Here is a 26238-nt window from a genome sequence, read left to right on the forward strand (position 1 = left end):
ATGATCCAGCTGGGAAACTTCTAGGTTCTTTTTAGATTATGTACCTTTAGTTTTATAACGCAGCCTTGAGTTCTAATGAAAACGAAACAGAATGAAAATGGGATTAGGCACAAATATAGAAACATTAACATTGAAATCTTTGTATATTGAAAAAACAGAATTAGCTAAAGTGATTTCTGTAATTATTCCCTGAGCAACTGCAGAGAGCTGTCATACATTTAACCACCTAAAAATTGAAATACATTATGTAAAATATATACCGCATTTTTTAGCTTCCTATTTTCTGTCCTCAAAGCATCAATTTCTTGGACCTAAGAAAGAAAAATAAATATATCAATCATTGTGTTGGGAAAATTTTATCATCTGTGTCACCTTTGTAGATCTTGAAATTAATGTCAGCTTTTTCAGGTCTTATTACAATATACTTGTCAAATTTTAAAACACCTGTAATATTGTTCTTAATTCTATATGTTAGGTATATGCTGTAAACAACTTTAAGAAAGTTAACTCGTTTACTGATACCGAATAAATATGATAATCACATTAGGCTAATAAATATTGTAATCACACAGGCTCTGATCCTGCAACGTGACTTCATTGGTGCTCCATGCAAGAGCAGGATTCTACACAGAGAGTATATTCCAGGAACAGGGCCATTGTTTTAAAAGTATAATGTAATTTAGCAGAATGTTACTACCCAGATGGATCACAAAAATGAAGCCAGTGAAAGATATAATGACTATTGTGAGGTTTACTCCTTCCTTAATGTCACACACACAGTCAAGCCATGTTACCAACAAATCCAGATTTCATAGAGTTTATGACCAGAAGGGACCACTGGATCATCTTGTCCGACCTACTGTGTACCATGGGCCATTCAATTTCACTCAGCTACCCCTCTATTGAGCCCAATAACTTGAGTTAGACTAAATAGTTGTGTGCCACAGTCAGAGAACAGGAGAGACCCAGGTCAGGGGCGATGGAACGAAGGGAAGTAGGGGGGACTAGCACCCCTGCAATGGAAATATTGTGGGAGCTCCACCCCTGTGTAAACTTGCATGCATCTGGGGCAGAGGGGGAGAGCTGGATCCAGGAGGCTGGAGCTGTCGCCGCAGGATCCGGCGTCAGGCTAGGGAGCAGGGAATGGGAATCAGAGAAGCTGGAACACACTTGGGAGAAGTTTGCAACCCCTGGAACCCACCTTCCCAGCCAAGAGCTGGCTGCCTAAGTCTCAATACCTCCCCTCACTCCCCCTCCTATCCCTTGACCTCATTCACAGGGAACTTCTGACCACCCTGATTCCCAACGAAGGTGCCCTGGTCTGATTTAGTTGGTTGTTCAAACTATACACTGGGATTTTAAGACTGTTACAATCTGTCTCACTCTGGAGATACTACTGGATTCTCCTCTGCTATCCGCTCCCTGTGCATCTAAGTGGAATATCCCATGTTTACAGAAGGAGAGCGGGGAAGGAGACTTTTCTGGCTTGAGCACTTTCATTGTGCTCAGCAGGGAGAGGAATGGATAGCTCAGTGGTTTGAGCATTGGCCTGCTAAACTCAGGGTTGTGAGTTCAATCCTTGAAGGGGCCATTTGGGATCTGGGGCAAAAATTGGGGATTGGTCCTGCTTTGAGCAGGGGGGTGGACTAGATACCTCCTGAGGTCCCCTCCGACCCTGGTATTCTAAGATTGTGTCCCTTCACATTTAGAAGAATTACTTTCCTGTTGGTTCTGATTGTTTATGTTGCATTATCTGGTGAATAGAGGAATCATTTTTAGCAAAAGGTGGCCTTGCCTACACACAAAAGTTATACTGCTTTATTATTTTTATTTGTTATTAATTACAGTATTATTATTACTATTATTATTATTTTAACAATTATACCATATGGGAAGGGGAATAAGCTATAGCAATATAAGGCACCTTTATACTAGTATAAGAGCATTCACACTAGTGATTGTACATTATAACTATATTAGTAAAAAAATAACACCACGAATAGACATAGTTATACCAATCTGAAAACAGTGTGTAGACCAGACCTCACAGAGTCTGAGCTACATACACGAACCTCAGTTTTCACAGGCTGAACATTAATAATGTATATGTAAATGTCTTCAGGAATCTTTTTTTTGTTTGTTTGTTATGTATTACTTACAGACTGACTGCTGTCTAAAAAGGAACAGATTTCATGGACAAGTCTCTTTCTCTGATCCTTATTTTTCCTACAAAATACAGGAATTTTAGACTATAGTCACATTTTTAAATGTACTTTGATGAACATTAAGTGTAAATCAAACAGAATAAAAAGTGAACTAGAAGTACAAAGGCACGGCATATGAAAGAGCTCAGCTTCTCAGAAAAGGTACTTACAAGATTTGCAAATAGGTTTCATTTTTCACCAGCACCTGCTCACCATTTTCTGTATGAAACATGCACACATTATATTATTACACTTTAATGAACATAATAGCTCTTTTCCAAAAATGTCATAATCAGGAATAATAGCAGCAGAATAAGTGTCACACAGACCCACGGCTTTAAAGCAAAAACTATATAGGGCTCAATCCTGCAAGTTGTTCAACGCAGGCGGACCCCTGCACCCTAACATTCACTTCATGGGGCACCAGGTGGGAACAGAGATCTGCCCATGTGGCTCAATTTGCAGGAGCAGGGCCACAGTCTGCAGGAAGACAATGTTAAGTCCTAGCAGTACAATGAACTGTTTGTTTTAAACTTGTCTCTCAACTGACCTGGAGACTTATGTAGCCAAGGGCCTGAGTTCAGATTTCACTCACACTGATGTATCCCCAATTATTTAAATGCAATCGTTCCTAATGTACAACAATGTGAGTGAATGGAGAATCAGGTCTAAGGCTGCTTAAGGGCTTGATCCTTTGGGATGTTGAATACCTCTTCTGAGACTGCCTTCAGTGGGAGTTGAGGATGCTCAGCACCTTGCAGAATTGGACCCTAAATTCTCATCCGTAGTTGCTTGTTGGCTAATATTACGTTGGAAATAAATTACTGATTGGAAAGGTTGACCTGATTATTTTGTCATTCCTGAAGAGTGATTTTAACAACTATCATTTTGGCCTGGCGCCTTGCCGTTTGAGACACCTTACATAAATAGATCCAAGGATTAGAACTTACCCTGTTTTTCAAGTAATGGCATTTTGAGAGTGGAACCTGAAATCAGAAACAGAGATGAGTTTAGACTACAATCTACAGTTATTCCTTCCTTGTAGGGATGCTACAATTTTTAACCTTCATACCCTAGCAGGTCCGTTTCTAAGAGCTAAGTAAAACAAAATCCATCGATCAGCTTTGGTGTGGGATGTACAAACCCTCCTGGACCCTTGGATAAGCACTTGTGGGGGTAGTCCATAGCTTCACTTTCCAGGAGCTGAGCTAACTAGATGAGCTAGATAACCAGAACTCCCCATGAACTTGGGGGGTGGGGTGCTAAAGGGAGAACCCCAATTCCCCACCCTGGTCTTCATCCTGGAATTTGGGGTGGAGGAGACTGTAAGACAAGCTCACCCCATCCTTCTTTACCTCCCTGTAATTTGTGGGGTGGCAACAGGAGGATCTCACATGAATTCCTCCCATGTAATGGGTGGGGATGAAACATCCCCAATCTCCCCCTTAACCACACTCAGAGATTTGGGAGGGGCAAAGCAAAACCTTCACAGCCCCCCCTCTTATTCATAACCAGGAATCTGGGGAGTGGCTTAAGCAAAACCCCACTGCACCCCAATAATTTGAGGGGCTATAATGAGACTCCCTCACAACCCCCACTTTAGTTATCTCCTAAGGGGTTATAGTGAAACCCCCCATAGCTGCCCCACACACCCCAGGAATTTCAGGGGCTCCCCACACCCCCCCATTCACCCCCATGAATTCGGGAGGCACCGACAGCTCCCCCATTCACCCAGGAATTTGGGGGCTATAGTGAAACCCCCACGCCCCCATGCACCCCCGGAATTTGGGGGCTCCCCAGAGCTTCCCCTGGAATTTGGGGGCTCCCCATACACCCCCATGCATCCCAGGGACTTGGGGGCTTCCCAAAGCTCCCTCATTCACCCCAGGGATTTGGGGGGGGCATAGTGAAAATCCCCATATCCACCCCCCGCCCCCCCCCGGGTCTGTCTCTCCCCGCCCTGCGCCCCGCACCCACCCGGCCCCGGCGGCGGAGCCTCGCTCTGCAACGGCCGCTCCGCGCTCGAGGCGCCGGTTCCAACGGCCCGGGCTGGAACTGGGGGGAGGGCGAGGCCGCGGGTGGGAGGGGGCTGTAGCGCGGGGGGGGCTTGGCACTGCGGAGGGGGGATTGGCACGGGGGGCAGGAGCAGCCTATGGGGGGCTTGGCACTGGGGGGCAGGAGCAGCCTATGGGGGGGGCTTGGCACTGGGGGGCTACAGGAGCGGCAGGGGGATTGCGGGGGGGGGGCAGGAGCAGCCTATGGGGGGGCTTGGCACTGGGGAGGGGGGATTGGCACGGGGCGCAGGAGAAGCAGGGGGGCAGGAGCAGCCTATGGGGGGCTTGGCACTGGGGGGCTACAGGACCTGCAGGGGGATTGCACGGGGGGGGGCAGGAGCAGCCGGGGGGGGGGGATTGGCACTGGGGAGGAGGGATTGGCAGAGGGTGCAGGAGAAGCGGGGGGGGCAGGAGCAGCCTATGGGGGGCTTGGCACTGGGGGGCTACAGGAGCGGCAGGGGGATTGCACGGGGGGGGCAGGAGCAACCTATGGGGGGGCTTGGCACTGGGGAAGGGGATTGGCACAGGGTGCAGGAGAAGCGGGGGGGCAGGAGCAGCCTATGGGGGCTTGGCACTGGGGGGCAGGAGCAGCAGGGAGGATTGGCATGGGGGGCAGTAGCAGCCTATGGGGGGCTTGGCACTGGGGGGGCTACAGGAGCGGCAGGGGGATTGCACGGGGGGAGCAGGAGCAGCCTATGGGGGGGCTTGGCACTGGGGGGGCTACAGGAGCGGCAGGGGGATTGCATGGGGGGAGCAGGAGCAGCCTATGGGGGGGCTTGGCACTGGGGTGTGTGCTCAAGAGCAGCAGGGGGGATTGGCATGGGGGGCAGGAGCAGTCAGGGGGCTTGGCACTGGAGAGCAGGGGGGATTGGCATAGGGGGCCGGAGGAGCAGGGGGGATTGGCATAGGGGGCAGGAGCAGTTGGGGGGCTTGGCACTGGGGGGGGGGCTGCAGGAGCAGCAGGGAGGATTGGCAAGGGGGGTCAGGAGCAGCGTATGGGGGAGGTTTACTCTCCTTCCTCAGGGTGAGTCAACAGAAGTTCCAGGTTGTTGCTCAACCCTTATACAACCCCCTTTGGCCCAAGCACCTAGTCAATATTCGGGACTTCGGCAGGTTTTTTCTGTTAAGAGGCGAAATTAGGAGTCAGATATTTCTTTGGTGCTATCTTGTTTATTTACAAAGTACACAAAGTCCTGTTTCCCTAAACACAATAGAAACAAACAATAGCAATTTGCTCAGAAATGTAGGTCTGCCTTTCCATCGAGTACTGTGTCCAAAAGAACCTCTGTCTCTTGGCTTTGTCCCAGGGCCACACTCATCACATCTTCTCTTGCCCAGTGTTTGCAATCTTTCCCCAGGAAACACATAGAGCTTAGCTTCTGTCATCCTAGCCATTCAGCCCATTGTCTTGGGCTGTGGCTTCCTACCATTTCCAGCTGTCACTCTCCAAAGGGGCATTTAATTGCTCCTTCCATTTGGCCTGAAAGAAGGGTGGTTAGCCGACCCATCAGCTTTAATGAGGTCTGCAATTGTCCATAGATCAAAGAGCCACGCAGCAGTCAGCATAACACACCTCTTTTTTTCTCTCCAGGTATTAGGCATGCCGTTGTTTTCTCGCAGGTTGACCGTCAAAATTGTGCAGCTTCTCAGGGCTCAGGCTAGAGATTTTTAGGCCAAAAATAATAGAATTAAGGGTTGTGGGAGAATTGTCATTTGGGATTCTGTGCAACAGTTTGTCTTGCAGTTCAATGACTGCAACAGCCTCTGCGCTGTTTGTCTGGAAGCCTAAATAAAGTTTAGATTCTGATGATCTTCAGGGCCAAAAGGGGACAAAACCCCCTCTAAGCTACCACAATGATGCCAGGTGTCAAGTGGTGATAATATCATTGAGGGTGATTTGCTGCATCTCAAGGAATCATGCAGCAAAATGCTTCATTGCAAGAGCATGCTCCTTGAAACACTGTTCCCAAGTCAAGCCCCAGTGTAGTATCCCCCTTCCACATGAGAAAGACTTGACAGCTCCACAGTGTAAAGTACATTGAAAACACACCCACGCTGCAGGAAATTGAATGCATTTATGCTGAGGCTGCTGGGAGTTGTAGTTGCAACCCCTTCCTACGAAAGAGGATGGGTGTTGCTTGACAGTACATTCCTCCTCCTTGTGAACTACAACTCCCAGTGCTGCAATAGGACGAAACAAGGAAGGAAGCAAGCAGCTAGCTGCACAGGAGAAAGGAGGAGTTGGTTGCTCAGTGCCTAGCCTAGTATTACCCACTGCAGAAGGGGCAGGGAGGGGGAAAGCAATCGCTTGCAAAAATGAATGTAGTCTTTGCAGTGAAGCAATATGTGTCCAAGATGATTGAAGACAGCGGGCCTGGGATGAAGGTCCTCCTGATGGATAAAGAAACGGTGAGCTAGGCCACTATGGCTTCTATATTTACAATGGCATCTCCTTTGTCTCTGTCATTTTGTCTTTCATGAGCTACTGGGGTAACATTGGCTTCTAGCCCGACCACAGGTTGGAGTCTTCCTCTTGTGATGGTGTGGATCTACAGGAAGATAAAGATGTCTTTGCTACTCTAGTGCATGCCCTGCCAGGGAGTAGAGGGAGTTTATGGCTTCCTAGACCCTCCTCCTTTCCTCATCTTGGCTCTAATAATTCGCAAACTTGATGTCCCTTCCTAAGCAGTTAGCTCCTGGGGGACTACCTGCCAGTGCCGGGCTAGGGAGCAGGCTGTAAGCAGTTCTGCTCTGCTTCCTTAGTGGGATGAGGAGCAGGTTGGAGAATGGGGGTATCAAGGATTTGTGTGAGGTGGCTCCTCTCAAGCACCAATAAAGCTTCTGCCACACCCGCTCCATGAACACTACTGAGGCCATGCTTTGCAATGTTAGCCCAGTGCACCAACGGCTGCTGCACACCTGCGTATTGACATAAAATTGCAATGAACTATCCAGGGAAACTGAGGTACAAGAGGTGAAATAATCTATCAAGGGTCACACAGCAAATCAGTGGCAGAGCCAGGGGGAACTGAACCCAGGAATCCTGACTCCCAGTCCTGTGCACTAACCAATAGTCAACACTCCCTTGTCTCGGTATCTCATGAGCCTGCCCCAGCAAGCTGACATAACTTGGCTTCTCCTTCATTCTCCCTGCAGACCAGTATCGTGAGCATGGTGTATACACAGTCAGAAATCCTTCAGAAGGAAGTTTACCTCTTTGAGCGTATCGATTCTTTGAATAGAGAGACTATGAAACACTTGAAAGCAATCTGTTTTTTGCGACCGACAAAGGTAAGATACTTTTGTAAAAGCAGCTGCTGTTTGCATTGGTATTTGCTCTGCCCAGGTCCTACATACAAGCTGAGCAGATGATGCTGGTATCTAAGGCTCTGATCCTGGAAATACTTTCCCACGTGCTTAGCTTTATGCTTCTGAGCAGTCCTAATGAATTCATCAGGATGTCTAATGTGTATAAAATTTAAGCACAAGGTTGTGTTTCACGATCAATGCCTTAGTTTGATAGCTGTACAGACTTTACCTTGTCCGCTCTCCTGGAGTGAGTAATCTAAAAAAAAACAAAACAAAAAAAACCCCGCCCCATTATACAGTGTGGGAGAGTTGATGTTATACCTGGGCTGGTAAATTTCTTGGTAGTTTTTGCAAAGATGAAAATTCTTTCATTCATGAAATTAATTAGATAATGAAAGCCACCAACAATTCCCTGTAACTTCTTACTGAGCATACTCAGCCTTTTGCCTAAGTTGAAGGAACAAACCCTGCTCCAATTTGGATTTGGAGTAGTATTGCTAACTCCAAGTGTTCAAACATCAATCATGAGATTTTAAAAAATAATACATTTTAGGTCTTTTATTTTCCATCTGATTTTAGAACCTTTAAGATTCATGCTTTCAAGCTATTCTCTTCAACAACAAGGGGTTAGAAACTTACTCTTTCCTTCTTTTCTTTTAATTGACGACTGAATTTTCATGTAGTCACATGACTCCAGGAGCTGGGGCTTTAAGAAAAATGCAGAATCATGAGAGGTGGCATCATGTGGGAGCAGTAGTACTGTGAAACACAGAATTCTGTGGGACACAACCCACCATGCAAAATGGCACATTTATTTAGTCTATAATACTCGCTATAATACGTGTCTGTGTAATGCTCACTGTAGTAGCTGGGGGTCTGTCTGCTGAACTTGCAGGATGGGTTCAATGATCCTGTAGGCCTTTCCCATGTCTAATTCCCAGAGGGAGAGAGACATCGGCCTCATGGCTTAATATTTCTTTTTTATTAATGCTGCTTAGCACAAATGTAGGTCTCAATACTGAAAAGAGCCCAGCTAGGCCCCAAATAAATGGCCCGATTTTCAGATCAGCTCAGCAGTCAGGTGCATATTGTGGGCTGAATTCTTGAAAATCTGTTCTTAACTGTGTCCCTGGAGGCTACTGAGCATTCAGGAGAACCTGGCCCTGCTTTAAGTGCCTAAATGGGAGCTGAGCCCTCTTGAAAATTTGGTTTCAGTTGTGGTGCTGAGCACGTGGAAATCTGGCTGTGAGTTCCTTTGAAAGTCAGGTCGATAGACAAGCCTCAAAGGGCAGGTCCTGGAGGGTCTGTACCTCCTGAGGGAGGCCAGAGGATTGGAGCCACGAGCTCTGATGCATGGACACTGTAGAGGACATGGACCTAGCAGCCAAGTCAGCTGCATCCAGGGCTGCTTGCGGGGAGGTCCTTCCTGTAGATTTTCCCTCTCCTACGAGTGAGGAGAATTCCAGTCTGGCCTCTTGCTGGAGCGAGTCCTTAAACATTGAGAAGAGCTGGTTTTTCAAACTTTTTTGGTCTGAAAATGCCAATTAGTCAGAACCAAAACCTTTAGCAGTGAAGGGCCAGTTTTGATGAATTCTCTTACTCGCAATTTTTTTGGAAAATAAGTTTAGAAATTGTTGAAACATTTAGTTTTGACAAGTTTCAATGAAAAATCCCAGTTTGAAATGCCTCAATTTTTTTTTTTTTTTTTTTTTTAAATGAAGCTAATTATAGTTTGCAAGTCCACTTCAGTTGCCCCAAATTGAATTTTGTCCCCCCTGGAATTTCAGTTTGGGAAGATTCTCAGAATTTTGGCTTTAGTCCTGATTTGGGAGGGGAAAAATTCTCAATATCTTGAAAATATTCAAAGGACAGGCAAACCGTTTTCCACCCGGCTCCAGTATTGAGTGCTCCCAGAATGGTGGTGCTGCAAAACCCCAGCCTCCAGTAATTTTAGCAAGACCATAGTGATTTGCAGAATCAGATCCAGAGTGCTGCCAGCTTAGAAGCATTAATTAGTCTAATCACCTAATGCATAATTATTGGGACCTTTTCTGATTCTTCTCCATCTGGGTTTTCCTTTTATCAAGGAGAATGTGGAATACCTCATTCAGGAGCTGCGGAGGCCCAAGTACAGCATCTATTATATTTGTAAGTATGTCCTAGTTCACCAACTATTTCAGACATTCTAGGCAGACTCTGATATGATGCAAATATTTTCTTCTAAACCTGAAGCATTCTTAAAGTCCTTGTTTCTGTTCTTATTCAGCAGCCTTCTGATCCTCAGTCTCACCTCGGGAAGGCCTGATCTATATAGGGATTATACGGGGTTAGCGTATTTCCCCCGAAATTTACAGGAATAAGCTATACTAGTATACTAGCACCAGTGTACTAGCACTAGCACTGGTGCTAGTATACTAGCACCAGTATAACTGTGGCCACACTAGGGGGTTGTACCACTTTAACTATACTGTTAAAGCATTACATAGACACAAGCCCTTAGATGTTGTTTCCCCTTCTATGTGCCACTAGCCTTGAGTTTTTGCAATATGTCCCTGCTCTGCCCCCTCCAAGTAACCTCATGCCGAGCTGCTCCTCCTTTCAGGCTGTACTTCAAGCTCATCAAAGGCACTTAAAAATGCATTGTCCTTCAAAGTTCTTTCATCCAAGGATCTCAAAGCAATTGGGCAGTGGGTCGCTCTCCAGTGGGAGGACTGAGGCACAGAAAGGTGAATCAGCTTTCACACAAGAAGCAAGTGTCATGTTCAGAAACAGCATCCAGGGGTTGTGATTCCTAGTATCATGATCTTACAACCAGATCTCGCTCTCAGCTGCCCACATCAGCAATACTCATCAGCTGTGCAGAGCAGCCTCCTGCAAAATTATGAGAGATTCTTATCCTCTTCCTCAGCATTTTCTCTTCTCTGACTCGACCAACCCAGCTGCCCTAGGATTGAGGGAGTGGACTGACAATGTGAACGCTAACCCCACTTGGCAGTACATTCCACAATACGCAATAACACTTCACACTTCTAGGGCTTTACATCTTCACAACACTCTACAGACATGAATTAAACCTCCCACTGGGGGTAAAGTAGGCCATTCCCATCCCTATAATACAGATGGGGAAACTGAGGTAGAAAGGCTGAGAGAGTGACATTATTTCGCTTTGGATCTGAGCCAGAGCCAAGGTTAGAATGTAGTGGAATGTACTGGTCCATGGGTGCCTAGAACAACTAGACTGAACCTTTCACTGACTGCTGGCCCAGCCTGGTGTTTCTCTAGTATTATGTTCATGCTGTGTAATTCTGGAACTTCAGTGATCTAGTCGCACATAGTATTGGGTTTAAATTCAGTCCTGTAAAAAATAGGTTCCCAACCCTTTTTCTTTCTGCCTTGAGATTCATGGGAATGGGCTCAACCAGCCACTAGGTGTCATTGTTGATCTGTACGAACACAATGATGCCAGAGAAGAAACGCTTGTCTCGATTGGCGGCGGGGGGGTAGGTACAGTTAAAAGTGGTGGTGGCGGCTCCATACAGATTAGAAATAAATGAACACAGTGGTGCCTAGAGGCTCCAGCTGAGATCAAGGCCACGTTGTGCTGCGTGCTATACAAACACATTGCAAGAGACGCTGTTATTGATATAAGAAAAGGAGTACTTGTGGCACCTTAGAGACTAACCAATTTATTTGAGCATAAGCTTTCGTGAGCTACAGCTCACTTCATCGGATGCATACTGTGGAAAGTACAGAAGACGTTTTTATACACACAAACCATGAAAAAATGGGTGATTATCACTACAAAAGGTTTTCTCTCCCCCTATCCCACTCTCCTGCTGGTAATAGCTTATGTAAAGTTATCACTCTCCTTACAATGTGTATGATAATCAAGGTGGGCCATTTCCAGCACAAATCCAGGGTTTAACAAGAATGTCGGGGCGGGGGGGAGGAAAAAACAAGGGGAAATAGGTTACCTTGCATAACGACTTAGCCACTCCCAGTCTCTATTCAAGCCTAAGTTAATTGTATCCAATTTGCAAATTAATTCCAATTCAGCAGTCTCTCGCTGGAGTCTGGATTTGAAGTTTTTCTGTTGTAATATCGCAACTTTCATGTCTGTAATCGCGTGACCAGAGAGATTGAAGTGTTCTCCGACTGGTTTATGAATGTTATAATTCTTGACATCTGATTTATGTCCATTTATTCTTTTACGTAGAGACTGTCCAGTTTGACCAATGTACATGGTAGAGGGGCATTGCTGGCACATGATGGCGTATATCACATTGGTGGATGTGCAGGTGAACGAGCCTCTGATAGTGTGGCTGATGTTATTAGGCCCTGTGATGGTGTCCCCTGAATAGATATGTGGGCACAGTTGGCAACGGGCTTTGTTGCAAGGATAGGTTCCTGGGTTAGTGGTTCTGTTGTGTGGTATGTGGTTGCTGGTGAGTATTTGCTTCAGGTTGGGGGGCTGTCTGTAGGCAAGGACTGGCCTGTCTCCCAAGATTTGTGAGAGTGTTGGGTCATCCTTCAACATCCTAGGTTGTAGATCCTTGATAATGCGTTGGAGGGGTTTTAGTTGGGAGCTGAAGGTGACGGCTAGTGGCGTTCTGTTATTTTCTTTGTTAGGCCTGTCCTGTACTAGGTGACTTCTGGGAACTCTTCTGGCTCTATCAATCTGTTTCTTCACTTCCACAGGTGGGTATTGTAGTTGTAAGAATGCTTGATAGAGATCTTGTAGGTGTTTGTCTCTGTCTGAGGGGTTGGAGCAAATGCGCTTGTATCGCAAGGCTTGGCTGTAGACGATGGATCGTGTGGTGTGGTCAGGGTGAAAGCTGGAGGCCACGTCTCAGTCTCCATGGCCATCATGTAGGTAGGAATAGCGGTCAGTAGGTTTCCGGTATAGGGTGGTGTTTATGTGACCATCATTTATTAGCACTGTAGTGTCCAGGAAGTGGATCTCTTGTGTGGACTGGACCAGGCTGAGGTTGATGGTGGGATGGAAATTGTTGAAATCATGGTGGAATTCCTCAAGGGCTTCTTTTCCATGGGTCCAGATGATGAAGATGTCATCAATATAGCGCAAGTAGAGTAGGGGCGTTAGGGGACGAGAGCTGAGGAAGCGTTGTTCTAAGTCAGCCATAAAAATGTTGGCATACTGTGGGGCCATGCGAGTACCCATAGCAGTGCCGCTGATTTGAAGGTATACATTGTCCCCAAATGTAAAATAGTTATGGGTAAGGACAAAGTCACAAAGTTCAGCCACCAGGTTAGCCGTGACATTATTGGGGATAGTGTTCTTGACGGCTTGTAGTCCATCTTTGTGTGGAATGTTGGTGTAGAGGGCTTCTACATCCATAGTGGCCAGGATGGCGTTATCAGGAAGATCACCGATGGATTGTAGTTTCCTCAGGAAGTCAATGGTGTCTCGAAGGTAGCTGGGAGTGCTGATAGCGTAGGGCCTGAGGAGGGAGTCTACATAGCCAGACAATCCTGCTGTCAGGGTGCCAATGCCTGAGATGATGGGGTGCCCAGGATTTCCAGGTTTATGGATCTTGGGTAGTAGATAGAATACCCCAGGTCGGGGTTCCAGGGGTGTGTCTGTGCGGATTTGATCTTGTGCTTTTTCAGGGAGTTTCTTGAGCAAATGCTGTAGTTTCTTTTGGTAACCCTCAGTGGGATCAGAGGGTAATGGCTTGTAGAAAGTGGTGTTGGAGAGCTGCCGAGCAGCCTCTTGTTCATATTCTGACCTATTCATGATGACAACAGCACCTCTTTTGTCAGCCTTTTTGATTATGATGTCAGAGTTGTTTCTGAGGCTGTGGATGGCATTGTGTTCTGCACGGCTGAGGTTATGGGGCAAGTGATGCGGCTTTTCCACAATTTCAGCCCGTGCACGTCGGCGGAAGCACTCTATGTAGAAGTCCAGTCTGAAACCTGTTATTGATATATTGAGCATATCATGGGCTTGGTGCTGCTGCTGTAGTTCCAAGTGCCCCATTGGGCACACGTTAGATCGGGAGCAACATAAAGGGGAAACCTCCTGTGCCACCGTCCATGCTGGACCCGCTGTGTCTAAACGCAGAAAGCTTCAGTCTCCATGGCCATCAGCCCAGCTCCCTGAATCATCACGTGACGTTAATGGGGGGGAAATCGGGTTACAATAAATATCTAGACTGTATTAATAATCATAATGAATGCAGACTGAGGGTCAAATCCATCCCTGCTATGATTCGGCCCGTACCCTTTTCAACTGAAAGACTCTTGATTACTTTTTGTTCAGCAAGTCCTTTCGCGTATTACGCATTAACTTCCGACCCCAGCCGTTGCTGACCCGCTGTGTCTTGCGTGTCTCCTTTCAGATTTCAGTAACGTGATCAGTAAGAGTGATGTCAAGTCACTGGCTGAGGCTGACGAGCAGGAAGTTGTGGCAGAAGTTCAGGTGCGTGTAATATTATCTAATATTTTACATGACTCTCTCCATCCTGAAGTACTTTTAGAGTTGATCAACAGGCTACGTATACTTGTCACTGCAGCCACCTCTGGGGAATAACCTCTGCAGCCATTGAACAGTATGCGCACAACAACACTATGCAGCAATTTAAGCCTAGAAGAATGGATACACTGTCTAAAAATAATCTGCCCTGAGCTGCCAGAGCTCCTGCTTCCAAGCTCCTCTGCCAGAGCAGGGTTGGTACGTGTCTCCCATAGTGGTGACTGGCAGGCATACATGCAAAAGGTGGAGTAAAAGCCATATGTCAGGAACAGACTGGAAATGCCAGCAGAGATAGGAACTCTGAGAGTTGGGGGGGGAGGAGTGGGGATCGCTGGGAGTCATTGGGGCTGTGAATCACTTACGACTTTAAGGATGTGTCCCTATGTTCGTATGTTTGGGCTGAATAGCTGGTGTTTGAAACATTTGCTTGCATAAGAGGCGTAAGTGTTGGTGTGACGTTAACTGTATTGACTTGTGTTTCTTGGCAGGAGTTCTATGGCGATTACATTGCCGTGAATCCACACGTGTTTTCCCTCAACCTCCTGGGCTGCTGCCAGGTATGGAAAAGGCTAACGCTCCTCTAGGGTCTCATTTTGGCTCATAGCTGGGATTGGAGGACACCAGAACGTGGTCATAACTATCTGAACATCCTGGCCAGTTGCCCAGCTGGGAAGCTAGGCTGTTATAACTTGCAACCCTTGCTATGGAGCTGATCGCTTTGTCAATAAATGAAAGGCCATGGATTGGAAGTGCTATGTAAATTGTCCTCCCACTTAGTGTTAAATGGACTCCCTGAAGGGCAGAGATGGGGTAGTTTGAGCCTGAATTGCTGCCCATGCTGCACCTGCTCAGTGGACTTCAAACCCCACAGCTGTCAAGCCAACACCTTAACCTCTCAAGTGTCATGGTGTTTGTCTTCCGTGCAGCCACCTGGACGGTTTCAATAAGAAACATTCCATAAGACAAAGACCAAGCAGTAAGAATGAGAGAAGATGCACACAGGGCTATTTAGAAACCTCCTAGATCATCTCCTGGAGGAGGCAAGGAACCTGAAAAGAGAGGAGTCAATTAAGAAAATACTAAGGTCCTCATGCTTATTAAACTCACACTTAGAGTATAAGCCAATAGAGATCAGGTTGATTCCTAATGTGGGTTTCTTGTGCCTTCCTCTAAATCCGCTGGTGCTGGCCACTGTCCGAGACAGACACTGGGCTAGATGGACCTTCGGTCTGATCCAGTCTGGTAATTCCTATGTGCCTCTGGCAGTCCTCACTCAGGAAGAACTCCCATTGAAATCGACGGAGGTTATACATGAGTAAAGATAGCAGGGTTGAGGCCTGTGTGACACCATTGAAATAAAATACTTCAGAAGATCCAAATTAGTTAATCCTAAATACTTTTTTTTTTTTTTTTTTTTTTTTTTTTGCTGTGTCCAGTAAATATTGAAGAGTGCTACTGCTCTGCCTTTGAAAGTAGGCTCTGGACACTAACTGAGGGGGACTGTATATATATGACTAGATAGTTTTGAAAAGCATCCACTAATTTTGTGTTGTGTGTCACATTTTGGACACTCAATTTGAGACCCCTTCATCCTGAACTCAGAGGTATCAGCACCTTCGGCTTCCTTTGATTTCAGTTTGGATTGCTCAGGACTTCTGAAAATCTGGCCTCAGGTTGAGCACCCCAAAAACCGTGACACCCCAAATTAGCAGCTGCTTTGGCAAATGGTGACTGTGTTCCCTCTTTCCTGACACAGTTGCCAGGAATCACAAGCCAGTGGTCTCATTTTTTTTGCTAGCAGCTGTGCTCATCTAAAGGATGATCCCTCTCCAGTTGAAGATACTGGTAAAACTCCCACTGACTTCAATGACGGCAGATTCAAGGCCTCTTTTGATCTTACAGTATCGTTAAAAACTGCTCTTTCTTCCTCGGCACCGTGCTAGCTTTAAGCATATGTTTCGTTCAGCATTTGGGGAAAATCTCACCGATGTTTTTTCAGTAGTAAAGGAGCTTGTTTCAAGGGCCATGGCCAGTAGTTCAGAGCGAAAGCTAGGATTTGCTAGGAAAGGCAAATTTTGACATAACCAAACACAAATCAGAATGTCTTATGCATAAATTTTTGTTTTGTTTTTTAAATTTGAGAAGCCATTTTAAAAAAACAAAGTATAAATATCCCCCGTGATGTGAAGAAGCCAAATGCACCAGCTGTTGTGCTGGGGCTCAAGAATCTCCAAAGGGAAAATGTTCAGAGACTGAAAGTGAAATTGCTCAGCTTGAGTTTCTCTCTCCAGGGCCGAGTGGGATGAACAAAGTAGACGAAGGCCCTGATCCTGCAAACGCTTAACGTGTGAGCTTAAGTTGGCTTCCATGAAGAGTCCCGTAAGTGGGACCTCATACTTGGCCTGAGCACAAGTCTTGTGGGATCAGGGCCTAGATTGTTAATACTCTCTGGGTTGTCATCATCTGTGCTGTACTTCTCAAAGCAGATGAAGAATCATAGAAATGTAAGGTTGGAAAGGACTTTGAGGTCATCTGGTCTCCTTCCCTTCCCCCCGCTCCCCTGAAGCTGAGGCAGGACCAATGTAACTAAAGAAAATACTTTATTCTGACAGTGCCCTTAACTTAACTGGCATTGTGGAGGCCTATAATTTGCCTTAGTCGAGGTGAATGCACAAACTTTCTCCTCTATTGCTGTTCCTTTTTCTTCTGTATTAGGCTTGGGGAGCCTCCATTTCTCTCTCAAGTTAACCAGAAGAAGGGTACAGGGCAGTACTGGAGTTTCTTTATGGGAGTATTCTTCATTTTCAGGGTCGCAGCTGGGATCTGGCCCAGTTGTCCAGAACAGCCCAAGGGCTGACTGCTTTGCTTCTGTCTCTGAAGAAGTGCCCCATGATTCGTTACCAGCTCTCCTCTGATCCTGCAAAGAGACTCGCCGAATGCGTCAAGGTATGGAATTGCCCTGCACTGATCCTGGCAATCTACTTGTACTTCCTGTCACAAATCTGCAGCGTTTAAGAGGAGAAAAATATTCTTTTGGGAGCTATTCTTCTTCGAGATTCCTGGCTGTGCCACTGATCTGCTGCATGACGTTGGGCAGGTCGCTTCCCTTTTCGATGCCTCGGTTTCCCCATCTGTGGACCTGGCAGAATGCTTGTTCCCTAACTCTTAGGGGTGTTGTGGAGATTAACTAATAGATTCTTGTCAAGCTTTTTGACAACGCTGGCAAAATGCAAGGTATTCCGTTAGCAGTGCTTATTTATAACAGCACACTCTCTTGCACTCTCTATTTGCTTCTCACTCCCTAGCACCCAGGCTGCAGGGAATTCTTCTGCAGTTAGGACTGACTGACTTATCTGGCTTTCTGCCCCTCCAGCAAGTGATTACTAAAGAATACGAGCTGTTTGATTTCCGGCGCACTGAAGTTCCTCCGTTACTGCTTATTCTGGACCGCTCCGACGATGCCATCACCCCACTTCTGAACCAGGTGACGGTAGCTCTTGTTCAGCTGGAAGGGATGGGAGAGGACAGGAAGGTGGGATGCTGACGTGCCCATGGCTCTCTGGCACTAGCTCAGGGTCCTGGGGTTTGGGTTCACTGCACTCAAGGGAAAGATTTCAAATAAAGCATGGTTCCCTCCTTAAAAAATTCTCACCATCTCTGGCCTAGTTTTCAGCATCACCAGATCCTGCTGGCTTCAGTGGCAGATCCAGGTGGCCTCCTGAAACTCCAGCCATTTGTGTATTGTAAAACATGCTTTAAATGCAGGGCCTAAACGTCTTAGCTGTGTCCCTCTTAACGGATTATTTGTAGCACCTGCTTGGCAGCACATCTATCAAATGACCTTGCATCAGCGTGTTCTCCCTGCTGCGTTATGGATGAGCGCTAGCGTGGATAGTATGGTGGGTGGAGGTTTTTTGAGCAGCACCGTGGCCGTGCTGCAGACTTCGGCATTGAACAGCCCGTTATTTGTCTCCTTTGATTTCTTCGGGATGTGTTCGGGCGCCAGTCGGCCTGATGGTTGGGTAATGGCTGTCTCTGCAGAAGTGCTTTTTCACAGGGCAGCCAGGGCATCTGTATTGATGGTGGGACACGCTGCTTGGAGCTGAAACACCTCCTCCGTTTTCATCCAGTACTTTTTCTCCTTCTGGCTGGGAGAATTTTCTCAGCTGACTGGATGGTTCAGTGGTTTGGGAAAGGAGCTTCTGTGCCCTGCATGGGCACTGATTTAAATCCAGCACAGGTCAGTGGGGGCAGTAAACCCTTAGCCTCTTCGGCTTGCGTGAAATGAGTTCATTGAGTCTCAGTCCAGTTCAATGGGCCAGTGCCCCAGCCACAAAAGCCACCATCACAGCTGGCAGTGAACTTCAGCAGAGAGGCCGAGGACTGAGCGGGCCATGGAGACTGACCTCCCCTTTTACCGGTAAGGCCCCATCTATGCTGCGGACACAACTGTGTCGGGAGACCTGGTTACAGCACGGCTACTCCTTGGCCCACTCCTGCTGTACCAGTTTGTAGTGTAGATGGGACTCTGTCACCTAAAGCCTGGGACGTGCACTAGTTATGGAATGGGGGAGTAACCTGGTCCCCTGATGCAGTTGTGTTTAGCGTAGCTGTATTCTAAAGAAGGTCTCTCTAGACACATTCCTGTGCTCGTTCAGCACGTAGACAGTTTCCCACTCCCACTAGATGCTAAATGTGCCTGTGGGGTGACTTCATCTATTACTCAGATCAAAAGGTAGGGAAGAATTTCTCTACTGCCCTGGGCTCTTCTGGCTCGTTGACCAGAGTGATCTGGCAGCGTCAGAAGCCCATGCTTTAAAGTCCTGGCTTGTAGGGCTAAGGACTGCAGGCAGGATAGGTCCCAGGAGAACAGAGACTTCTTCAGCCCCAGTGCAGAGATTCAGATGAGAGTAAATAGGGTGGCAAACATGTCAACGCTTTGATCAGCTGGCAAACTTCCCTTCTGATAACATTAGGCTTCTCGGGCTAAATATATAACGCACTGATCTCCAAAACCACACATTCCTCCTCCTGCATAAGAAGCAGAGGAGCAAGCAGGAAACAGTACAGCCTGTAACAGCAGCGTCTCTGCAGCCAAAAATACACTCCCGTTCACGGGCAGAGAACGGGGAGATGACGGCAGCAAGTAAATGGGTTCTAACAGGAATATTAATCCCCACTGCTCCAGTATCATGTCTTCATGTCTTTACTTTTCAGTACATTGGTTGCTTTTGAATACGAATACAAATACAACAAGCTGTCCGGAGCCGTGACTGTGTTCCTGGCTGTCAGTACAGTGGGGCCCTGATCCTGGATTGGGGTCCCAAGGTGCTAACTTATTAGCAATAATAAATGTGATATCTGTTACAAGATACTGGCCATCGGCCTGAGGAGTTTCCATTTTACAAGGTGTAAGGAATGGGGAATATTGTCAGTTTTGTTTTAAAAAACACTGGTCTTGATTTTCATTTACACTAAGGTCTGTGGCAGTGCAGGGGTGCTTTAAAGTAGGTGCAACCATAATTCACTTTAAGGATCCCCTTTGGGTCCGACTACTTGCGCATGGCCGCTCATGTAGACGTTCCGTGCTAGCTCTGCTCTTGCTAGCTCGCTAAAAATAGCAGTGAGAGTGCCGTGGGACAGGCCTCAGCGTGGGCTGCAGCAGCCGGCCTCCCACACCGCAGCGTCCTCACTGAAATTTTTAGCAAGCTGGCTAGAGCGTAGCTAGAAGAGGTACACAAGCGAACAGTCCCGCTCCCAGCTGCCATGTAGGTGTGCCCTTATATGCCAGAGTGGTGCAAAGGGACCTTACTGTAAATACGAATTAGGCCCATTATATTTCAGTCTTGATTTACGTTGGTTGTGATTTAAGTCAAACGTTTGTCTCTTCTTTCTTCCCCCCCACCCCCTCCACCCTTCTTAGTGGACGTACCAGGCCATGGTCCATGAGCTGCTGGGGATTAACAACAACCGAATTGACCTCTCTCGAGTACCCGGCATCAGCAAGGATCTCAGGGAGGTGGTTCTGTCCGCTGAGAACGACGAGTTTTACGCCAACGTAGGTAGCTGAGTGCTGTGATGGAGCGGGAGAGCCTTCAGGCAGTCTAAACTGGGGGCTGGGTTCTATTCCTGATTTTGCCACTGAGTCGCTATGTGAACTTGGGCAGGATCTGTCTCCGCTCTGTGCCTCAGTTTCCCCCCAACAGTGTCCCAGGCGGGCTTTAGTGCCCATTCATACTGCCTAAATGAAACCATTTTGTATTCCACAGCTCGTTTGCTCACCCTCAGAGCGCAGCATGGGAGTATGCAATAGACCCTCCTAAAGCTTTGGGAGCTGGGGGCGGTGATTTCCAAAGGGACCAGCTCTCCTGGGAGCCGCCTTCGCTCCCATCCCCCTGTGTTTGTTGTCCACAGAACATGTACCTGAACTTTGCAGAGATTGGGAGCAATATCAAGAACCTAATGGAAGATTTCCAGCGCAGGAAACCGAAGGAGCAGCAGAAGCTGGAGTCCATAGCTGACATGAAGGTAAAGAGGACGTGCGCGATTGACCAGGCATCTTACAAACAATCCACTGCAGGACATTGCAAATCACCAGCATTTACTACATCCCTGCTTCGTGCCCTGATCCTGGTGACTCAGTCTCCTGTGGCATGTAGGCTCCTTGGGAGTGGAAGCCGTCTTTTTGGGCTGTGTTTGTACAGCCCTCGCACAGTGGGGTCCTGGTCAAGGACTAGGGCAACACAAATAACTACCACACCTGCACCCTCCTCCCTGTCTTAATAAAATCCTCTTCAGCACAGCCGCTCACCTCTACTGCGCCATGCAAACGGGGGCCGTGGTTCAAGAATTGAAGTAGCAGCCACACCTGGGTGGATTTCCACTAGGAAACCCTCTGCTCCCTGTAAAGATTCCTTCAAGCTGCAGAGCTCCCCCTGCAGGGGACACCATGCAGAGGTTCTCTGGGGAGGCCGGGAGTACCCGCCCTGCAGCACTGGTCTCACTCGGGCCGGTGTACATCGGGAGTAACTCCACCGAAGCCAGTGGAGATGCACCGACGAAAACCCGGTGCAAGTCTTGGTTACTATATTCTGCTTGCCATTTTCAAGAGGTTTGAGTTTCAGTTTCCCCATTGCAGGCATTTGTGGAGAACTACCCGCAGTTCAAGAAGATGTCGGGCACGGTATCGAAGCACGTGACTGTGGTGGGGGAGCTCTCCCGGCTGGCCAGCGAGCGGAACCTGCTGGAGGTGTCGGAGGTCGAGCAGGAACTGGCCTGCCAGAATGACCACTCCAGTGCTCACCAGGTAACCCAAAGCCCAGAAGCCAAACTTCCTTTATCTGTTTCCAGCCGGGTTGATCCTGCAGCCCTTCTGCTTGTGGAACTAGTGCTAACGTCAGTGGGAGTTATGCACATGGAGCCTACGGGGCTGGGACCTCGGATGGTAGAACTAGCTTCTCCACAGTCATCCATGTAATTCAGACAGGAATGAATCCTGAGTAATGATAACTAACACAAGTGGTTGTCACAGTTTGCAAGCCACAATCAGCTGAACATGCTCTGTTGCTATATTTGGGGAGCGTCTGAATAATGCCTGAAGAGTAGGACCCTGGAATACAACTGTCCTTAGCCTGTGCGATCATCATATGCAGCCCCCATCTCATGGCAAGCTGCCAGTGCAGCCAGCAGTTGGAGGAAATTTGAGCATCCCTCTATGGTGGGACCTTTGGTGCTTACAGAAGCTCATAGGGGTGCTTTGCTGGGGGACTTGGGTTGATTTTGCTAGAGCTCCAACTATTTGTATTGCCCTCTGTGGCAGCTATGCCCAAGCGTCCTTATTGGGCGTGTATATTTTTGGAGTGGGAGTCCCACATCAGATTTACTAGGCTAGAGGCAAGAATGTTATTTCTCAATCCCTGAGGGTAGCTTCTGAGCTCCTTTTGAGCCAAGTGCTAAGTCTGACTTAGGTCTTGTGTGAGCTAGGGCATGTATAATTTGCTGTGTTCACATAAAGCAGGTGGTGAGAGAACTGTCAGTTGCCTTGACTTAAAATTAGTCATCTGATGAATGCCCCATGGATACAGTTGATTAAAAAGGGATGCTGTCAGTAGCAGTCCTTCCCTGGGTTACTAATACTCCAGAGATGAGGATGATTAGAATAGAAACGATTCTGACCATTTACTTGTCCTCATTTGGGCTGCTTGCTTGCATTTTGCACTTCACTCGCCTTCACGTGTGAAACCAGTGCTACAGAAGCAATCTTGTAGGTGTGCATGGTACTTTGACATAACTAGACTGGTTGGTTTCATGTTGTGGTTTGCAGGCCGGGATCATGCAGTGAGCTCTGAGTGAGTGAACGCCTGCGCACACACACTTTGCAGGTGACTAGATTAGTCAGTTTCACAGCAGGATTTGCAGGCCTCCATGACACAATGAACTCCAGGTTGGGTGGAACCCTCTGTCCATGAAAAGCCCCAGTGGTGTCCATGAGGCTACACGTGGCCTATGGGGTCCAGCTACAGAATTGGGACCTTAGTCAGTTGCTTTGATTCTCCTGCACTAGCACCATGCTTCTGTGTTTGGGTTTCCAAAGCCACAAGGAAATGACTTCAGACCGAAAAAAAAATCAAGCGTCTTTTCATTAACAAATTGGAGAATTGGTCTGAAATTCAGTAAAGACAAGTGCAAAATACTACACTTAGGGGGAAAAGAAAATCAAACGCTCAGCTACAAATGGGGAATAACTGGCTAGTTGGAAGTATCACTGAAAAGGACCTGGGGATTATAGTGCATCACAAATTGAATATAAGTCCAAAATGTGACGCTGTTGTGGAAAAGGCTAATATTCTGGGGTGTGTTAGTGGGAGTGTTGTATGTAAGCTGCGGGAGGTCATTGTCCCACTTTGCTTGGCACTGGCGAAGTCTCAGCTGGAGTCCTGTGTCCAGTTCTGGGTGCCACACTGTAAAAGGGATGGAGTACTTGTGGCACCTTAGAGACTAACCAGTTTATTTGAGCATGAGCTTTCGTGAGCTACAGCTCACTTCATCGGATGCATAGCATATCGTGGAAACTGCAGAAGACATTATATACACACAGAGACCATGAAACAAAACTTCCTCCCACCCCACTCTCCTGCTGGTAACAGCTTATCTAAAGTGATCATCAAGTAGAGCCATTTCCAGCACAAATCCAGGTTTTCTCACCCTTCCCCCCCCCCCCCCACACACACATACAAACTCACTCTCTTTGAAACCTCTCTTTATAATGCGCATGATAATCAAGGTGGGTCATTTCCAGCACTAATCCAGGTTTTCTCACCCCACCCCCCTCCAAAAACCACACACACAAACTCACTGTCCTGCTGGCAATAGCTCATCTTACAATGTGCACAGCAATAATCCAAGTTTAACCAGAACGTCTTGGGGGGGGGGGTTTGTAGGAAAAAAACAAGGGGAGATAGGCTACCTTGCATAATGACTTAGCCACTCCCAGTCTCTATTCAAGCCCAAATTAATAGTATCCAATTTGCAAATGAATTCCAATTCAGCAGTTTCTCGCTGGAGTCTGGATTTGAAGTTTTTTTGCTTTAAGATAGCGACCCTCATGTCTGTGATTGCGTGACCAGAGAGATTGAAGTGTTCTCCGACTGGTTTATGAATGTTATAATTCTTGACATCTGATTTGTGTCCATTTATTCTTTTACGTAGAGACTGTCCAGTTTGACCAATGTACATGGCAGAAGGGCATTGCTGGCACATGATGGCATATATCACATTGGTGGATGTGCAGGTGAACGAGCCTCTGATAGTGTGGCTGATGTTGTTAGGCCCTGTGATGGTGTCCCCTGAATAGATATGTGGGCACAGTTGGCAACGGGCTTTGTTGCAAGGATAGGTTCCTGGGTTAGTGGTTCTGTCGTGTGGTTTGTGGTTGTTGGTGAGTATTCGCTTCAGGTTGGGGGGCTGTCTGTAGGCAAGGACTGGCCTTTCTCCCAAGATTTGTGAGAGTGTTGGGTCATCCTTCAGGATAGGTTGTAGATCCTTAATAATGCGTTGGAGGGGTTTTAGTAAGATGAGCTATTGCCAGCAGGACAGTGAGTTTGTGTGTGTGGTTTTTGGAGGGGGGTGGGGTGAGAAAACCTGGATTAGTGCTGGAAATGACCCACCTTGATTATCATGCGCATTATAAAGAGAGGTTTCAAAGAGAGTGAGTTTGTATGTGTGGGGGGGGGGGGGGGAAAGGGTGAGAAAACCTGGATTTGTGCTGGAAATGGCTCTACTTGATGATCACTTTAGATAAGCTGTTACCAGCAGGAGAGTGGGGTGGGAGGAAGTTTTGTTTCATGGTCTCTGTGTGTATATAATGTCTTCTGCAGTTTCCACGATATGCTATGCATCCGATGAAGTGAGCTGTAGCTCACGAAAGCTCATGCTCAAATAAACTGGTTAGTCTCTAAGGTGCCACAAGTACTCCTTTTCTTTTTACGAATACAGACTAACACGGCTGTTACTCTGAAACCTGTAAAAGGGATGTGGACAAACTGGAGAGAGTCCAGAGGAGAGCAGCAGAAATGGTAAAAGGTTTAGAAAAGTTGATCTCTGAAGAAGGATTAAAAAAAACTAGACATGTTTAGTCTTGAGAAGAGAAGACTGAGGGAGACCTGATAACAGTCCTTACCCTATTCGAAGATTTATCAAGAAGACGGTGATCAATTATTCCCTATGTCCACTGAAGAGAGGACAAGAAGTAGTGGGCTTAATCTGCAGCAAGGGAGAGTTCGGTTAGGAATTGAGATTATATGAGGAAAAATCTCCAAGGCTAGTTCAGCCCAGGAACAGGCTTCCAAGGGAGGTCGTGGAATCCCCATCACTGCAGGTTTTAACGAACAGGTTCGACCAACGCCTGTCAGGGCTGGTCTCGGTTTACTCGGTCCTGCCTCAGCACGTGGGGCTGGACTAGATGACCTCTTGAGGTTCCTTCCAGCCGTACGTTACTATGATTAACATTAACACGCACACAAATCCCAAGCACTTGTATTCCTGTTAGATGTTGTGAGATCCCAATTCCTCTTATTTGTATCTGAAACCAACCTAAATGGAGCAAAACTATATTGCGAGTGTCTCTGCCGCTCTTCCTTGTACACACAGTACTGGTAATGTAGCATTAACAAACATCATCACTTATGGCCGTTGCTGAAAGAACGAAATGGCCTTGGAGCTTTGAAACTGAAAAGAATCAACAATCTAAAACATGAAATCCAACTGTGATCAGACTGTGTTTGGGAGAAGCCCTTGCCTCTGAGCCCTGCCCTTATTTTGGGTTTGATTTTTTTTTTTTTTTAAACCGTATGGAGCTGCTTAAATAAAGGATTTCTTTGGCAAAAGGCTCAGAAAACCTTGAAAAGGGACTTCTGTTTGACAGCTGAGTGTGGAGACTGATGCTCTGACCCCTTGATGGCTCATATAATTCCATGACCTGCCTCAGAATCTGACAGTACGTCAATAATGATGCATTGAGGCTGTTGACTAAACAATGCTGCTGGGTTTTTTTTTTCCCGAGGGTGACTGTGTTATGACACACAAAGAATGCAGCCACAGACTCCATATTTATCATTTTTAAAATGCTGCTGATCTATGTACTGAAAATGACTTTCAAAAAGAGATTCCACTAAAATGAAAGCTATATAGTGTAATAAATGCTGCCACACAGTAGGAAAGTATTGCGTTAACGATCAGCATTTGCAAAGAATTTGAAATGCGTGTCTTTCTAATCTGTGTTGCTCAGTGCTCCAAGAGGGTAGCTATGGGATATTAGTTGTCCAAATAGTCTAATCTGTAGGCCAGACCCTCAGATGTGCACCTACAGAGCCCAATATAGCCATGTTGGCTGGTGTAAACCAGCATCATAAGGTTGAAGTCAATGCAGCTATGCAGATTTATGCCAGCTGTGAACCTGGTCGATTTGTGTTCATTTGCTATGTTCTGATAAGGATGTACTAATGTGGAGTCTTAGCCATAAAAGGGACTTGCTAAAACACTCCCTTGGAGTCCCTGGCTTATGCTGTCTCATGGAGCAAATGTGATCTAGAAACTGTTTATAAATCAGTGTTTGAATTCTCATTGCCAGCATCACGTGTACATGCTGACATCTTTCTGCCTCTCCCATCAGCAGTAA

At 46.9% G+C, this 26238-nt stretch overlaps 2 protein-coding genes across 4 annotated transcripts in view; one reads left to right on the forward strand and one right to left on the reverse strand.

Annotated features, from left to right (window-relative positions):
• The window catches only part of LOC119564084, a 43999-nt gene that overhangs the window by 10107 nt on the left and 7654 nt on the right, over positions 1-26238 (reverse strand). The window contains exons 4-8 of the mRNA XM_037882684.1: positions 3155-3190; positions 2375-2423; positions 2160-2226; positions 261-311; positions 45-72 (exon numbers count right to left, since the gene is read on the reverse strand). Coding sequence (XP_037738612.1) covers positions 45-72; positions 261-311; positions 2160-2226; positions 2375-2423; positions 3155-3190 — 231 coding nt within the window. The remainder of the gene's footprint in view (positions 1-44; positions 73-260; positions 312-2159; positions 2227-2374; positions 2424-3154; positions 3191-26238) is intronic.
• The window catches only part of VPS45 (vacuolar protein sorting 45 homolog), a 55876-nt gene continuing 35959 nt past the window's right edge, over positions 6322-26238 (forward strand). The window contains exons 1-10 of one of the 3 annotated variants that reach the window (XM_037882683.2): positions 6322-6667; positions 7415-7549; positions 9655-9715; positions 13930-14009; positions 14552-14620; positions 16872-17009; positions 17437-17547; positions 19987-20121; positions 20478-20591; positions 21202-21369. In XM_037882683.2, coding sequence (XP_037738611.1) covers positions 6575-6667; positions 7415-7549; positions 9655-9715; positions 13930-14009; positions 14552-14620; positions 16872-17009; positions 17437-17547; positions 19987-20121; positions 20478-20591; positions 21202-21369 — 1104 coding nt within the window. In that variant the 5' untranslated portion in view covers positions 6322-6574. The remainder of the gene's footprint in view (positions 6668-7414; positions 7550-9654; positions 9716-13929; positions 14010-14551; positions 14621-16871; positions 17010-17436; positions 17548-19986; positions 20122-20477; positions 20592-21201; positions 21370-26238) is intronic. The other 2 variants (XR_006287407.1, XM_043535539.1) reach the window with 2 other exon arrangements.

The sequence above is a fragment of the Chelonia mydas genome, chromosome 24, assembly GCF_015237465.2.
Source record: "Chelonia mydas isolate rCheMyd1 chromosome 24, rCheMyd1.pri.v2, whole genome shotgun sequence".
NCBI classification, from domain to species: domain Eukaryota; kingdom Metazoa; phylum Chordata; order Testudines; family Cheloniidae; genus Chelonia; species Chelonia mydas.